We start from the raw sequence: 15,286 nt of genomic DNA, 5'->3' as shown, positions 1-15,286 counted from the left end.
AAAAGTTCGTAGGGGAAAACAGAGAGAAAGCATGACACGTGTCCAGAACCAGCCTTGGGCAAGCGGAAACGTGCCCTTCCCGACCCTTTTCTAAGCTGCCCGGTTCCCAGGGTTGCCGCTGCTCCAGCAGGACCTGCTGCTGCGACCTCCCTCGCTCCATCATCACCCTCAGGTTTCTGTGATTGCTGCGAGTCGGGGATCAATCAGAGACTCTCTTGGCTTGTTCCAGCCGCGGGTTTTGCAGGCCACAGGGGACCTGTGAGCTGATTAAGGCATTGTCAGAAATAGCTTTTGCCTTTCATGTGAGCCCGCCATCCTCAGACTCAGTCAGGGGTGCAGGGGAATGGTACATGTACAGCTGCGCAGACTCTCAAAGTACTGGAAAATCTACATCTACAAAAAGGAATTTGTGTTTTACGATGGATATAAAGTAGGTTTTCTCTATATATAGCGCATAGCAATATTCACATCCAGTCTATTGTTAAAATGTGGTTTCTTTGCATGAACAACAATTTTTAAATTATGCTCTATAATGAAGTCAGACTTTCAAATGGTATAAAATACTTCTCAAATAATTTTTTCTGTTTTCTTACTGCATAAATCCAAAAGCAGCTAGTTTTGTTCCTTCAGTTTTAACAGGCAAGGCAGGTTTGTAGAGTTACAAGAGTTCATTCTTGTAACTGAAGCAAAATTTTCATTTCATTGTTATGAATTAAATCCCATGATTTACATCCGTGAGAATTTGCAAAAGATCAGATCAATGTCAACAGTCTCAGCCCAGTTTCAGAAAGAGTGCTCCTTTATTAACATGGCAGGCAAAACATTGTTTTTATGGACTGTGCATAAATAGTGTCTATAATTTTTTTTTAATTTCCTGTCTGTAGACAAAAAAATTAATAGCTACAGCTCTGTGCTAGAGCTGTACAGGTAAACCACTTGGGGCAATAGCTGAGTGCAGAACGTGAATCCGGGCGCTTGGAAACCAAACTATACTTCCAATTTAAATCATTCTGGAAAGAGATCAGATTCTCTGATTAAAAACCTTGAGAGTGGTTATATTTAATATCCACATCTACATTCCACTCTGGGCTCAAATTTAATCTCCGTCTAATGCCAAGTTTTTTAAACGATATTGACTCTGAAGATAGAAGCATCTCCAGCAGGATATTTTCACAAAGGAAAATACAATATAATTTATATAAGTTCCACCGTCTGACCACGCAGAGCAGCGTGCCTTATCTGAACACCCACACTCACCCAAGCACTGCTCGGCAGAGAGGCTGAAATCCTTGCTCAACAAAACACCTACAATTACATCATTCATTGTTTTTTTCCATGTTGAATCTGTTTACGAATGTGTATATTTGGAGAAAATACTTGTCCCAAGGTTTAGTAAAGCCATACGCTACCTGACAAAGCGCCTGATCTTTCAGTCTTTGCTTTTTTGTGTGCTGTTTGTGCTTTTCTGCATCTAACTGTTCCTGTTTTCATGTGTGCAATACCACACTAGGAGCAGCTGTGAATATCTGTGAAATGTATTACCACCATGGACACCATTCCAGGTGTCCAGTCCTGTGTCTTTTGTGAAAGCAGCTCTTTGCATGTGTCCCGAGCATTTATACCTGTGCTTCCCCGTACAACAGTTTTCATCGAAGCCTTTTGGGTTTGCTGCAGAAGCTGCCGCTTGCCAGCGCAGGTGCTTGCCGTTGCACAGCGGAAAGCCACTTCTTTGTGCTTGTTCTAGGCTTTTTACTTAAACCAAAAATACACAAATTTATATTAGTTTATCATAGGCTCTCACCTGGGTGAAGAGTGCGTTCCATCTGTGCTTAAGGTCATCAATATTCTTTTCATTTTATTAAAAAAAGAATTGTTTTGCTTGAAAGCATTTTTTTCCCATGGACAAGCCCTTTCTCTCCACCCTAAAATTCTTCTCTTAATTGACTACGACAGCAAAACACTCTCAACATGTATTAGCTCAACGAAAATAATTTGAAAAAATACTGTGGAAGTAACTGAGAGATTTTAATTATAACACATAGACATTGAAGTGCAGACAGTAAAGCACAGATTTGTATGCATATTTGAGGAGAATCTACTAGCATCCTGGGAATTTTAATAAGACATTCAGAACTGTAGCTAAAAACTGAGCTAAACTGCTGATGGAAAGGACGCCTTTTTTTTCTTTCCAGGACAGTTTATGACAAATACACCATCTTCTAGGGCTTTTCACATAGTCCCTTATCTCTGAAAAGCCCGTTTCCTCCTTGGTACTTTCGAAGGAAGGAGATACAGAGCTCAGACAATGACAGCATCCATTTCCCATGAAATTCTCTCTGCATTTACTGTCAGCTGAAGTGTTTTATTTCTTCAGAACTAAATTGTGCTCAGCGCATGCCGTAGTCACTTTCCAAGTCCAGATGATAAATATTTGAATTGCTGTAGGCCACTTGCAGCCTCTTCTCTTCGGAAGCAGCTCAGGGGGGTGCAGATGTGTTCACGTGTGTGTAGGAACATTTGGAGAGAGAGGCCCCTGTTGTCTTCCCCTCCTCCTCCTCACCAGCCTCCCCTCTCATTGCAGGGGGCTTTTGCTTAGCACAGCAGGTGAACGTGGCTAGGAAACCCATGCGGAAACGCTTGTTCATAAAGCAGTATATGATGGGGTTCACGCAGGCGGAAGTGTAGGACAACAAGTGGATAAAGGAGATGGGAGCTCCTGAGAGACGCTGGTCCGCTGAGGTGGTGTCAAACGCGCGCCAGGCGTTCACACTGAAGATGGGCGTCCAGCAGAGGAAAAACAAAATCACTATCACCATCAACATGCGGATGACAAGTTTCTTGGCTGTTAAGTTGGCAGAAGAGCTGCTGCTCCTTGCCCGGTCTATTTTGCTGCTGCTAGTAGCAGAGAGCTGTTGCAATGGCATTTTTCTTTTTCTTTTGGCTTTGTGCAAGTAGCATCCATCTCCATCCTCATATTTGGCACTGCTGGTACTTGTTTTTCGTTCTGTATGTATAAATTAGTACTTCAATAGTCAGCAAAATATTTCTGAACAGTTCTGAGACAAATAGCTTCATTCCTGGCTAAACAACTGCTGCAAAGAAAGGACTGTCCTTATGCTGTCTCAGTCACGTATGAGCTGCTTTGGGCTCACTATCTCCCAACATTCTCATGTCTTAACTCTACAAATGGATGCAAAAGTATCAGCACTGTTCACTCAAGTATTCACTGAAAATAATTTCAAAAATGTATGTTTCTTTCTTAAATTGACAATGTTATCCTGTCGTTTATTGGCAAAACTGCTCCGAATCCATTGGCTAGAAAACAAAATCTGGGTATTTCTATAACAAACAAATCAGAAATTAGATTTATCCTGTCTGAGCTCCTCTCAAACAAGCTATCGGTGAAGAATTATTCACTAGAGAATAATGGAATCACTTTGATCAACAAAATGCAGCTGACAGGTTTTTATAACTGTTCACGACCATTTTTGCAAATAGAAAGTTATCCTGTTTATAGTTTAGTGTAGCCTCAGGACTACTATTCTTATCTTCAACTTTTACTTTAACTTAAAAAAATAACCCAAATGTACTGTTACCTCGTGAAGATTTTCTCTGGCTGGCATCAAATTTTATTCCTCTGTAGAGTTCCAGAGAAATCAGGCCATATGCAACCATCATTATAATCCCAGGTATCAGGAAGAGGATGAGCAGCAGGAAAGTGTACCTAAAGAATCGCAAGACGGTCCGTGACGAGGGAAGAGCACAAACCAGAAAAGCTCCTTGTTCTTTAAATTAGCATTTGGGGAAGGGGTAGTTTAAGGGTTTTGCTGAAATTTTTTCATGGTAATATGAAGGATGTTTTTGACAGCTCTAGCAGTTAGAAGCTTCCCTCCTGTTTCCCTGTTCCTCTGTGCTTCAGATGGGGAGAAGGTCTCTCTGCCTGCTCTAACCGAGCGAACGGCTGTTGCCCGGTTGCCTTGATTGACGTAAAATTGCCCAGCAGAAAGCGGATGAGCAGCTGTGCGTCCTGAGATGAGACGCTGGTGCTGGCGGTTACTACTTCACTGTGATCAGGATTGCGTGAATCCTTGCCAGGTCTTAAGGTAAACAGAGAGGGATGGAGCAGCCGGTACCCAGGTTTCATCCCTGGGGCCACACAGGTACCTAGGGAGGTTCCTGGGGCAGAAAACCCCTTCTTCAAGGGGAGTGCCTGTTACTTGGCTGCACATCGATACCAGCAGCTCTCCCATGTGAGTAATCATAAGCAGCTCCTCTGATGGGATTCAAAGTTGGGAAATCATTCTGTTTAAATATATTTAAGAGCCTACATCTCTTCTGCTCACTGGGACTTTGGTGCAAACTCACCAAAGCTCCTCAAGGTCTGCAACGACACAGCAGAGAGGAGCATTTCACCCTGCAGCCTTCTGCCTCACCTGTGCTCATGCTGGCAAATACCTGAAACTCCTGAAAACATTAATACAAATTTTCTGTACATGTAGATACACTATACTGAAGCGACACATACTTTAATTCTGTCCCCAGTGCCAGTTAATCTTCACTGGGCAAAAAATACCTCTCGCATCTCCTCAGCATCAGTTAAAGTGTTTGGTTATTACACAAGGACACAACACCTACATAGTGTTGCTGCTTGATAATACTATTTACTTACTCTGCCTGGCTGCGTAGGATTTTCAGCGCTGCTTCTCCCCCCACTACTCACTGCCTTTATTCTCTAATCATCCTAAGTGGCCAAATTCATTCTATTCTCAAAAGCATCTGCAATCTTTCCATACTGCTTCCCTGCTTCAGAGGACCTTCAGGCCAACATCTAGCAGGCCAGACAGCACACAGAAGGGTGCTTGCGTGCATCTATGTTTTTCTAAGATTAATTAAGGACTTTTCTGAAAATATGAAGTTTCCGTATGAATGAGTGAAAGCAGGAAATATTCCTACTTGAAAAGTGATAGATGCTTCCTTTACAGTGACAGTAAGGACTTAGCAGCCACAGTCCGAGAACAGTTGCCAGGTCAGTATCATTCCTGTATATGAGGTAAAAGTCATGCAAATGTCAAAATGTAGGTTTGAAATCAGATTTTTTCGCTTTCTAAATAAGCATCGTAGAAGTGTGAATGCTTGCTAAAGGTTAATGCTTGATTTTCAGTAGGCTTAATGCTACCATGAAATCCTATTTTCCACCAGATAATTATGCATTTGCTAACAGTCAGTTATGTCTTACCAAGATTGCTGAATGACATCACTTGGCCAAAGGAGCCGACACATATTTGCTGTGCTGTTGTTATACTTGGTAAAAGGTACCAGATTGCTGTAGATAGGGTATGGTGACATGATAGTAAAGGAAACACACCAGGTAGCAGCAATCACTTTCAAGGCATGAGATTTTGTCTGCCAGACCCTGGACTGTAAAGGTTTGCAAATGGCACTGTATCTCTCCAAAGATATGGCAACCAGGTTGAATGTAGACACGCTTACGGAGACACCTATATACATAAAATAAAGAAATAAGTTATCCTCTTGTTTTTAATGGTTCCTGCTATATTCAAATACCCTTACTAACTTTCTGTGCACATTTAGAAAAAATGAAAGTACAGTAAAATGTTCTGAGCTAATATTGTAAGCTAATTTTATAAGCTAAAGTATTTATAAATATACTGATTAAGTCACCGAACAGCACCTAGGCACTGGGTCTAAATCTCCATACTGATACTCCTGCTCTGTGCTTTTACTCCAGGAGTCCAAAAGAAAAGATTCATTCTGCCAAATCAGGAAATTTTGATAACAGGGAAAGCGGACAATTTTGCTCCTAATTCTTCTCTTTGCTACTGTGGTTTATATACGAGAGTAATTACCCTGAAATTCAAACAAGCGTCTGAAATCAGTGGAATCAGTGAATCAGTGGAAGCAGAAAGCAGCAGTCTGTATTTCTGTCACGGAAGTGCCCCACTTTCTCGCTGCAAGATTAGAAATATTTCTTCTTGACTTCATCACAGATTTTCTTTCATTGATTGAATGAGCTTTCACTGAGTGATTTTTTCAATTTAATGTCGTGATCTTTGTGCATGTTCTAATGTGTGTCAAAATATAAACTGCCATTATCTTAACTTTACAGTTTGCTTTATAAAAATCATCTGTAATTTAAAACAAATCTACCTACTTCTTAAAATGAAAGATTAAGATCATAGGTGACATAATGGATGTCAGTATCTTTTTATCAACAGAAGGCTCTGTTTACCTGAAATGTGAATGGGAAATGTTCACATTCTGATTCTTAAAATAAAGCAACTTCATAGTTAAAAACTTAATATTTGAAAACAGTTCGTTGGACTTTTTATAAAGCAATTTACGCAAGGTGAAATAAGAGAAAGATGACAGGGCTTCAGCAATTTGTTATGGTATTCATGGCTGCAATTCATTATAATTTGTTTAAACATGGCCTTTAGTTTTATTGGTTTTATCTACAGAAAGATGTTGATTTCCCATTCCCACACTTTAGATGTGTACTTTCACATTGCATGGAAGTTCTCAAGGGCGCAGGTTGAAAAGGGAACTTTGGTTTCTGTAATTAACCACAGGTAACTCTAAGTCAGCAAAACCTTTACATAATGTTCTCTTTTTCTTTTTTTTTTTTAAAAAAGAAAAACAAAAGAAGTATTGATAATGAGACAAAAGTCACTTACATAGATAGTCATAATCCAGGCAGTCCTGGCTCGACCTCGATAGCATATATAAGGCATATATGTAAGTGGTGTCTCCTAAAGCCAGCCTGTTAAACCTCCATCTGAGGGCTCTGTGTTTTACGGCCCCCTGGTGACTTCTCATCACACCTGATTTTTAAGTAGTTCTTGCTCTAACTGCCAGCTCTGCAAATAATATCTACCTTGGGCTATTTTTCTCTCTGTGTTTGTCTCTGTGTTTCTCTGTGTTATGGTACCAGAAAGCTGTGGGCAAAATCTGCCTTTAGTGAGGACTGCACAACGCTACTATTTTTGCCTAGTGATCTGAAAACTGTTAATAATTCTGTCAGTGATGGGTAAGCAAGAGTAGGTGCCACGTTCCTGACTAAAGGGTGGTCCTGCAAAATACTTACTGCTTAACCTGGTCCAAAAAAACACTTATGTGCGTATTTCAAACTAAGTGGGTGCCTCTGTGTTTTGCTGGATCAAACTAAGGAGACCAGCACCATGAAGATTCGCACCACAAAGTTGCTTTTTAGTGAAGTTGGTAATTGTTCAACAGCAGATGGAAACAGTCAGCTTTTTACTGGTCTTTAACGAGCTTCTCACATATCTCATAAGATAATCTTCAAAATAAGTATAAACTTCCAAGACTTACCCATGAAGTAAGTGGCAGTTTTACAAACAGCACTGCCAAAAATAAAATCTTTCAGCAGGTTGGGAATGAGGGTGAATGGCATGCAGAAAAGGCAGAGCATTAGGTCACTGACAGCTAGTGAGAGCAGAAATGTGTTGGTGACCGTTCTCATCCGTTTGTTTCTTATCAGCACCGTAATTACAAGAATGTTCCCCAAAACACTGAGCAGAAATATCAACGCGTACAGCAGAATCCGAATGGTCTGATGCAAATCTGAAAACGGTCACAGTGAAGAATCAGTCAGGAAGCATACATTCGCTGTGTGTCCCCTCCGTAACCAAAAGGTAAAGCTTCTGCTAAGGCTGAGGTCTCTACACCAAGGTAAAATCGGTGGAAGTTCTGAAATTCTTAAAGTTATTCTGGTCTACCTGACGTGCACGATATTGAAATACAATACATGCAGCACAGTGGACATTTGGAGAGCCAGGTACAACTTCGTAAAAGCACCCTCTGCTCAAACCCCTTAGCGTGCACCGGTCGCTCACAACGGAAATTCCTCCTTCATGCCAAAGGGAGAAAGGAGATGGCAATCAAAAGGGTTTTGATACATGGATGATTTTGTTCAGCTTCAGAGTGTTATAATTTCATATTTAATCACTTTCGTACATGGTATCAGATCAGATATCTCTGCTGCTATTGATGTGTTTGAAGAGCAAAAAATATGTTTCTTTCAGCCGGTAGCAGAGCTATTTACACTGTGTGCCTGGTATTGCTACTGTTGCTTTCCCATTCTCACTGAAATTTGCTCTAGGTGAATTTTTAGCTCCCAAAGTCAGCACATACCGCCTGTTTCTCATCTTAACTTATCAGCAAACAGTTGATTTTGCACTCCCTCACAGAAAAAGCCTCCTGTAGCTGTTTTTCTCTATGGTGTCTCACTTTCAGTGAGAACTAATGCTGTCTGAGAAAAATCTATTTTCTACACATACCTTTAGAAGGGTACGGTGGATCATCCACGCAGAAAAAAGTGTCATTTTCCAAGATGATATCACACAGGAAAGTAGAAATATTGGTAGCATTCCCAAGTAAGCTGTCATCAACAATTTCCATTCTTCGGTAGCCGTGGGTTAGCTTTTATGAAGAAAAGGGTTGGTCTGTAACTATTTGCCCATTCTTTCAGTAAAGGCAAATATTTCTCAACGAAATCTTCCGTAGTGATAAGTGAGCGAGGTGGTTGTACAAGTAAGCTCTTTTAACTATCCATCAGGAATATCCAGTGCACAGAATCCTGCTCAGGGGGGAGAAGATTCATTCCCGGGGCACGCAAGGCAGTTTAGGTTCAGAAAAGCAAAGCATGAGTACACATACACATGCACATGCACATGCACACATAGGCGCACACGCGCGTGCGCGCACACACACACACACACACACACACACACACACACACCTCCTCCCGTACCTCCTTAGATCCACCCTCTTCTGTTACTGGCCTACTGTTGGGATTATAAACAGACTAGAAAAAGATTATAACATTAACCCCTTGCAAGATTGCTTCTACTCACATATCTGCAATATTTCTCAGAGGAAGTCTGTTACGCCACAGCCAATAAATCATGACCAGTAAGTGATGAGCATGATAAATCAGTCTCTCAGACAACAAAATTTAAAATGGTTAAGAGGAGCTGAATAAAAGGGCACAGAAGAAAAAAACACAGTGAAGATTTTCTGTGCCTTTTATAAAACCAATTATTTGCTCTACCTTTTTCAAAGTGAACTGAAGACTGGCTATGAACTGGTTCAGAAAAACAAGGGCCATTTATTTCATTTGGGGAGGTGCTCCACTAACTTCATATGAAAGCTCTGTAAGTGCCTGATCCAAAACCTAGTAAGTCAATAGAAAGACACACTAATTTCAATGTTCTTTGGATCAAACCTTATGAAAGTACACTATTAAAATTATTGTTTAATATAAGCAGAAGCCTATACATTTTCTCGGTGCAAAGAGCTGGATGCAACTTGTCTACAAATTTGATGAAGCAATAACCGCTAGTGTAAAATACGATGATCCTGGTTGTTTACAAGAAATTCTTTTTTATTTGTTCTGTTTTGTGAATATACAAACATCATCCTCTCTGATACTTCAACAATGTCATGGACTTTTAACGTGCCACGTACAGTTGGGGTTTGTTTGCTTGTTTGTTTGTTTTGGCTTGGGTTTTTTTTTGAGAAAGATAGAGAAGACGTACATGTAGCTCATGGCAAAACATTTTATTATAAATGAATCCCTGCTACAACTCAACTGAAAACAAATTTCACATGTAAAATCCCTTCTAATTAAATAGGCAGAGTAATAGTAGTTTTAGTCTGACCCCTTAAAGTTGATACACAAAGGCTGGAAGGCCTGGATTTCTTTGCCAGTCTCTCCAGCCTTAACGTGCAGTGCCATTAACTGGAATGGCTAGATTGGAGAGCAGATTGAACAGCTGCAGCTAAAGTTCTAATTTCTAATTCTCATTTCTTTAACAAATTAATTATAAGGTTTCCATTTCTTGTACAAAGTCTTGCAGCTCTTAAAATCTGAGCTTATTAATACAGACTCAAGCTGGCAATCAGTGTATATGATGTACTTCACATAGTAACTGTCTCATCAGAAAGAAACATTCAGTCCAGCAGGGTTCAATTCCAGTTCCAAAGGTGTATCATACTGGTAGGAAATCAATCCAGAATGACTCTTTCGGGTTTATTTTTTCCACTTGTGACTCTCAAAATGTATGAAAATTATATTTAAGAAATGAAAATTAAAGTATATTTCCATTTTTACAACGATTGTGCACTAAGCTTGAATACTAAGTACTGAGATCTGTGAAAAAAACTGATTTAGTCTCAGCTATCTAGTTCACCTTTACATTTGTGTTTCGTATGATGCAATTGATGAGTGTTACTGATCAATCACTTCTATTAAACGACAAACATTCCCCATTTACTTAAATGCAGATTTTAAATTTTTTCTCTTAGTTTTGAATTCATTTTGAATTATTCCAGTATTTCATGAATGTTTTCTCTGTCAATTTCCAATGAATTCAGCAGGCCCAGTCACTACAATTGATTACAATATCCCAAATATCTGAAGTGGCAGCCAAGAGATGTGCTGATTTAGTGGTGGTAATACGGAAGCTTTTTGGAAGAGACTGCTGAACTTAAGGTTTTTTTGTTATTGTTCTTGATAAGTAACAGCAAGATGCAGAAAGATGTAGTCTAAGTTGCCCAAACTTCTGGTTAAAAACCTTTCCTTTGAAAATCACCTTCTATAGAAAATACTGTTCCTGCTTTCCTTATTTGCATGAGAGTTTCTTCAGTGAACTCTTTATATTTAGGGCATTTAATTCTGTCATGAAATAGTATCCAATGTGAACGATTTTGAGCTTTAAGTTTTTGGTCTGAGACCTTTGTGTATCAAAAGAAATCATTATAATAAGTTATAATTATTATAATGGTCTGACCTGCTGCAAAACACAGGCTGGCTAATTGTGTTTACCAGGATTAAATAGGTTGTGATGGAGTTAGAGTCTTTCTGTAAGCAAGATGTCAAATTGTTGTTCTGGGCTCATTCTTAATGTGCTAGAGATGTTGCCCAATTCCTGGCACCTTCTATTAGACCTACAATAGAAAAATGATTGGATACGTTTTCAGTGTCAGTTGTGTTGAACGGCTGATATTAGCAGTATTTCCTGTATTACTTTTTATCCTATATGTGTTGCTATATGAGACTGGATTTTCTCCCAATTCATTTTTCATCTGCAGTTTTTATACTGGTTATACCACTGTACTTTTCGGGTGAGAGGTTAATTGCTGGTGACTTGATGAGTTACAGCTTGGTTATTCCTGTACCGTGAGGAAGCAATGTTATACTACAGAGGAAGATTAAATTGTCCATTGTGTTGTTAGATGTAGTCTGAGCCTGTGCACTTGTTATTGTCTACTGGGCTTCCAGATTTACTAAACTGGATTGGATAGTGCCTCCCAATGAGTCTCCAGGAGACCTGGTTAAAAAGAAGGGAAGGAACAGAGTGAACGGAGGTATGGGAGATGTTCCTGAGACGCTCTGGTTCTTGCACTTGGGGAGATCCGTGACTGATCAGCAGGGAAGACCGGACTGAGGGGATCATTGGGGACCCTTCCAGGAATGAAGCGCTATTACAGAGATTGCACTGAGGCTGGTCTCTCTCATTGTGTTACGACAGATAGAGAATTACCATTCTGTATTCAACTTCTCTGTACCACTCATAATTTTATAATATCTGAACAATATCAGATTAGTCACTGATTCCTTTTAAATGAGGAATGAAATGTTTCACACCTTTAATTAACATTGTAGCCCGGGTGCAGATGTTTTCTAGTTCTTCCAAAGTCTTGCATAGAGGGTAACACATAAGGGTGAAGTGGGGATTTAAATAATGGCATATTGAGTTTTTGTGTTGTTTTTTCCTCTGCTCCTTCCCTAATAATTACTATAATCTATTTGCCTTTTTTTATAACTACTGAGAATTGAATTGATGTTTTCACAGAAGAATCTACTATAAGTTCAGTAGTCTCTTTCCTGCATAGTAATAGCTAGTTTAGAGCCCTACACTGTACATGAAAAATTATAACTGTTTTCTGCTTTACACTGATTTTTATTCTCCTATTTTATCTGAAAGAGCTCTCTGCAACTCTTCAAAGTCAGCTTTTGTTTCTCCTCTTCTGAATGACTTAGCATCAGCAGAAAACTTTTTTACTTCACCCTTTTCCCCATTTTCTGGAGCATTTATGAAAGTGAAGAACAGCTGTAGCAAAGCTTCCTGTGGGGCTCCATTCATTCCTACTTTTTATTTCTAATCTTTTAATCATAGTCCCTGTTTCATTCCAGACTGATGGTCTGATTGGCCATGATGTTGAATTGGTCCTGAACTCCTGCTTCCATGATTCAATTAGTTCTTTCTGGCATGCAAATCTATGCAAATATTTATGGATATTGTTTGCCACACTTGTTGAATCATCTCAGGCCTTTGGAAGGTCCTCCTGGAGGAGCAACAAAGACACAAACCAAGAAGTGATACAGCAGCTCAGTGCTGTGGGTTGTGCCCATAGCACAAGGGCAAAATGCTTTAAGCTAAAGAAACAAAACAAGAAACCTGATGCATGCATGCGAGCCAGGACTGCTATTGAAAAACCATGCAGCTCAGCTTATGTATTCTACTGAGCTGTTCAGATGTTCAGATCTTTAGCAGGGCAGCCACTGCTGAATCACCAGCTGCTCACGGCTCATGGGGACTGTGTCTGGAGCTCCACGTGACACTCACAGAAGCCAGGAACTTGGCTTCCAAGTGATTGGCCTCTGGTTGCCAGCCTAAGGAAAGAGTGCCTTTGTGACTTTTTTTTTTTTCTGAGGAGAAAGGAGGAAGTCAGATCGCTGCATTCCACTTTTGCAGAGGGAGCCCAGAGCCACGATTGCTTCGCAGCTCAGTTTTTCTGGATGTGTAAGTCCAGATAATATTTTGTTAGTCCTGTTGTCCTAAACTACACGGGAGCAGACAGCTTCATCACTCACCTGCCAATGCAAGCCTGCTGGAGGTGGCAGTGACAGTGCATGGCTGTGCCATGACCACTCCATATGGAAAGGGATAAACGGGCAGACAGCAGTGGGCGCTCATGGAGGAACTGGCATACAGCCTTTCACCTCTGATAGTTCTGGACTCAGGTGGTCATCATGGGTGCACATTGCTGTGTGCTCTCACACTGGGTACTAATCCCCTTGTTCTCACGGGGTGAGAGGCTGGCCAGGGCTGCAACTCAGCACAACAGACACAATAAAGCTAGTTCATGTCTCTCACATCAATCTTTACCATATGTGGGAAGCTGTGAAGGACCAGCTTTCCCAGGATAGTGAGGTCCATCCCCTTAGGGGCACCTCACCCAGCTCCAACCCAGCGAATGGCTGTTACAGCGATGAGGCATGCCTCCCGAGCGTATGCACGAGGGGTAAAACCTGCAACACCAGCAGTGTAGGACAGCCATGGCAAGAGGCCTCACGTTGTTACAAGAAACGCTAAAGATAGCAATGTAGCTTGGACGCAGCCTGCTTGGTGGAACCCGCTGGCGGAGCTGTACTGCGGGCAGAACAAACAAGCCATGGTGTGGTGGTGCGAGGTAGAGCCAGAGGGAGGGACACAAACGGCTGAGGGGTAAGTACTGAGCCATGGTCACTTCAGAGGCTATTGATTTCAATTACTGAGTGAGGGAATGCTGCCTTGTGCACATCCCAATGACTATGTAGTTATAATTTACACAAACTAGATCATCTTGTTCACATGCTCAGATCTCTAAATCTGCAAGCTATGACCTTCCTCTACAAAAGTTGTGTAGACAATGTGTCCAGAGATTTTTTTTTTTTCTATTGTTATACTACTCACCAATTTTATTCCTGCAGACTGCAGGCTTGGAGACTGGTTTGTAATCCCACAGATTTTCCTTGGAGCCCTTTCTAAACACTGATGTTATGTTTGCAAAATTCCTTTTCTCTGGCAACAAAATTTTAAGCAAGAGGTTACACATCATGTTTAATAGCTCTACTATTTCCTTTAGAACCTCTGGATGAATACAGTCTGTTCCTGGGCACAGCTGGATTCAGTATGTGCAGGTTAAATTGACAGAAGGAAGTCAATTTAGACTGGAAGGAAGAGTTTCCTGTGAACTCTTGCCTCTCCTTTTGGAGTTAATTTCTGCATGAAAGATATTAAGATCAAATAATTTTGGTTCTTCCAGGCATTTCTTGTGTAGATTGAATAGTTAATATTCTCTAATGTACAGCCAACTATCTTACTCTGGACAGCTCTGAGTTTCTGCCTTTTAACATCATTTCTTTCTCCAGTGTATTTATTTGGCTAATTGCATGCTAGAACACTCTCTCCTGCTGATCAGTATTGTCCCATTGCCGTCCCACAAGCTTTAAGAAAAAAAGGGAACGGTTTTAATGAAATCTTTGCTAATCACAGGTATAATTTTATTTATTTAGAAAAACTAAAATCTGAAAGTCTTTTCCACTTGAATTTAACCATGCATTATTTGGGATGTTGGAAGTTTCAGGCAAGAATGTCCTTTGAGTTGGCTGCTTTAGTGCATAGTTTGGAGAAATGTATATAGAAATATTTGGGTTTTTTTTGGTTTTTTGTTTTTTTCTCTGTAATAGAAGAAGGCGGCCTACTAACCCATGATAACAAAAGAATGTGCCATTTAAATTACTTCTTTTATTTTAGTGCAGCTCCTTTTTCTTCTTCTGTGATGCCAAATACTGAACATACTGGCTTAGCAGCTGAAAAAAATGCTGTTCTTTGTCTTTTCATATGATATATATATAAATATAAAACATGTTTCTTATCCAAAACCAAACCATATGAATTTACAGTTGCCTCATGATAAGCATGTTTGATTTTTTTCATTCATTTGCCAAAGATCTTTACATAAGTTTAAATAGAAACTCTACTTGTAAAATGATGAATTTGGAAAAGCTTATTTTATATCTTGTGTCAAATCTACAAATAGTTCTGAGTTTGTTGCCAGGTCTTTTTTTGTCTTGGCAAATGAAATAAAATAAATTACTTTTAGAAGAAATATATATGGAAAGTCATGGTCTACTTCTGTTCTCGCTTGCCAGGGTTATGTTGGCATAACGCCACTGATTCAGTGGAGTTACTCACACAAATATAAACTATTGGGAGATCTGAATTAGGCCACAGTTTTGGAAAACACATGAAATTCTCAATAACACATTTATTTTAAGTGTAGTGCTTTCCAAGTGCTTTTTCAAGGTGACTTGAGCTTGAGTTCCATTAGTGTCTCAGCATAACTGCAGTTAAAACCAGCTTATATTATAACCATCTGAATTAAATAATACGAGAAGGAGGCAGTTGGCTTCAGA

General features: G+C 40.0%; 1 protein-coding gene across 2 annotated transcripts; it reads right to left on the bottom strand.

Annotated features, from left to right (window-relative positions):
• Positions 1-1,389: 1,389 nt before the first annotated feature.
• CCKAR (cholecystokinin A receptor) lies at positions 1,390-8,794 on the bottom strand. Of its 2 annotated transcripts, none has more exons than XM_068943235.1 (5): positions 8,319-8,794; positions 7,351-7,602; positions 5,237-5,498; positions 3,597-3,724; positions 1,390-1,752 (listed from the first exon to the last, which is right to left on the bottom strand). In XM_068943235.1, exons 1-5 carry the CDS (start codon positions 8,437-8,439, stop codon positions 1,472-1,474), a joined length of 1,044 nt encoding a protein of 347 aa, XP_068799336.1. In that variant the 5' UTR covers positions 8,440-8,794; the 3' UTR covers positions 1,390-1,471. The 2 variants fall into 2 exon arrangements, with proteins under 2 accessions (XP_068799336.1, XP_009671632.2); XM_009673337.2 differs by lacking the exon at positions 1,390-1,752 and adding an exon at positions 2,008-3,004.
• Between the last annotated feature and the right edge of the window lie 6,492 nt (positions 8,795-15,286).

The sequence above is a fragment of the Struthio camelus genome, chromosome 4 (genome assembly GCF_040807025.1).
Source record: "Struthio camelus isolate bStrCam1 chromosome 4, bStrCam1.hap1, whole genome shotgun sequence".
NCBI lineage: Eukaryota > Metazoa > Chordata > Aves > Struthioniformes > Struthionidae > Struthio > Struthio camelus.
The sequence above is the reverse complement of the archived record's forward strand: the minus strand, read 5'-3'. Positions and strand labels throughout refer to the sequence as shown.

Excerpts from the sequence above, each read along its gene's own strand:
- CCKAR (XM_009673337.2), bottom strand. The coding sequence starts at position 8,439 with ATGGAAATTGTTGATGACAGCTTACTTGGGAATGCTACCAATATTTCT. Across the intron at positions 5,499-7,350 it reads AACTGCCACTTACTTCATGG|GTGTCTCCGTAAGCGTGTCT; the intron begins GTAAGTCTTGGA and ends TTATGTATATAG. Across the intron at positions 3,005-3,596 it reads CCAGAGAAAATCTTCACGAG|AACGAAAAACAAGTACCAGC; the intron begins GTAACAGTACAT and ends TTATACATACAG.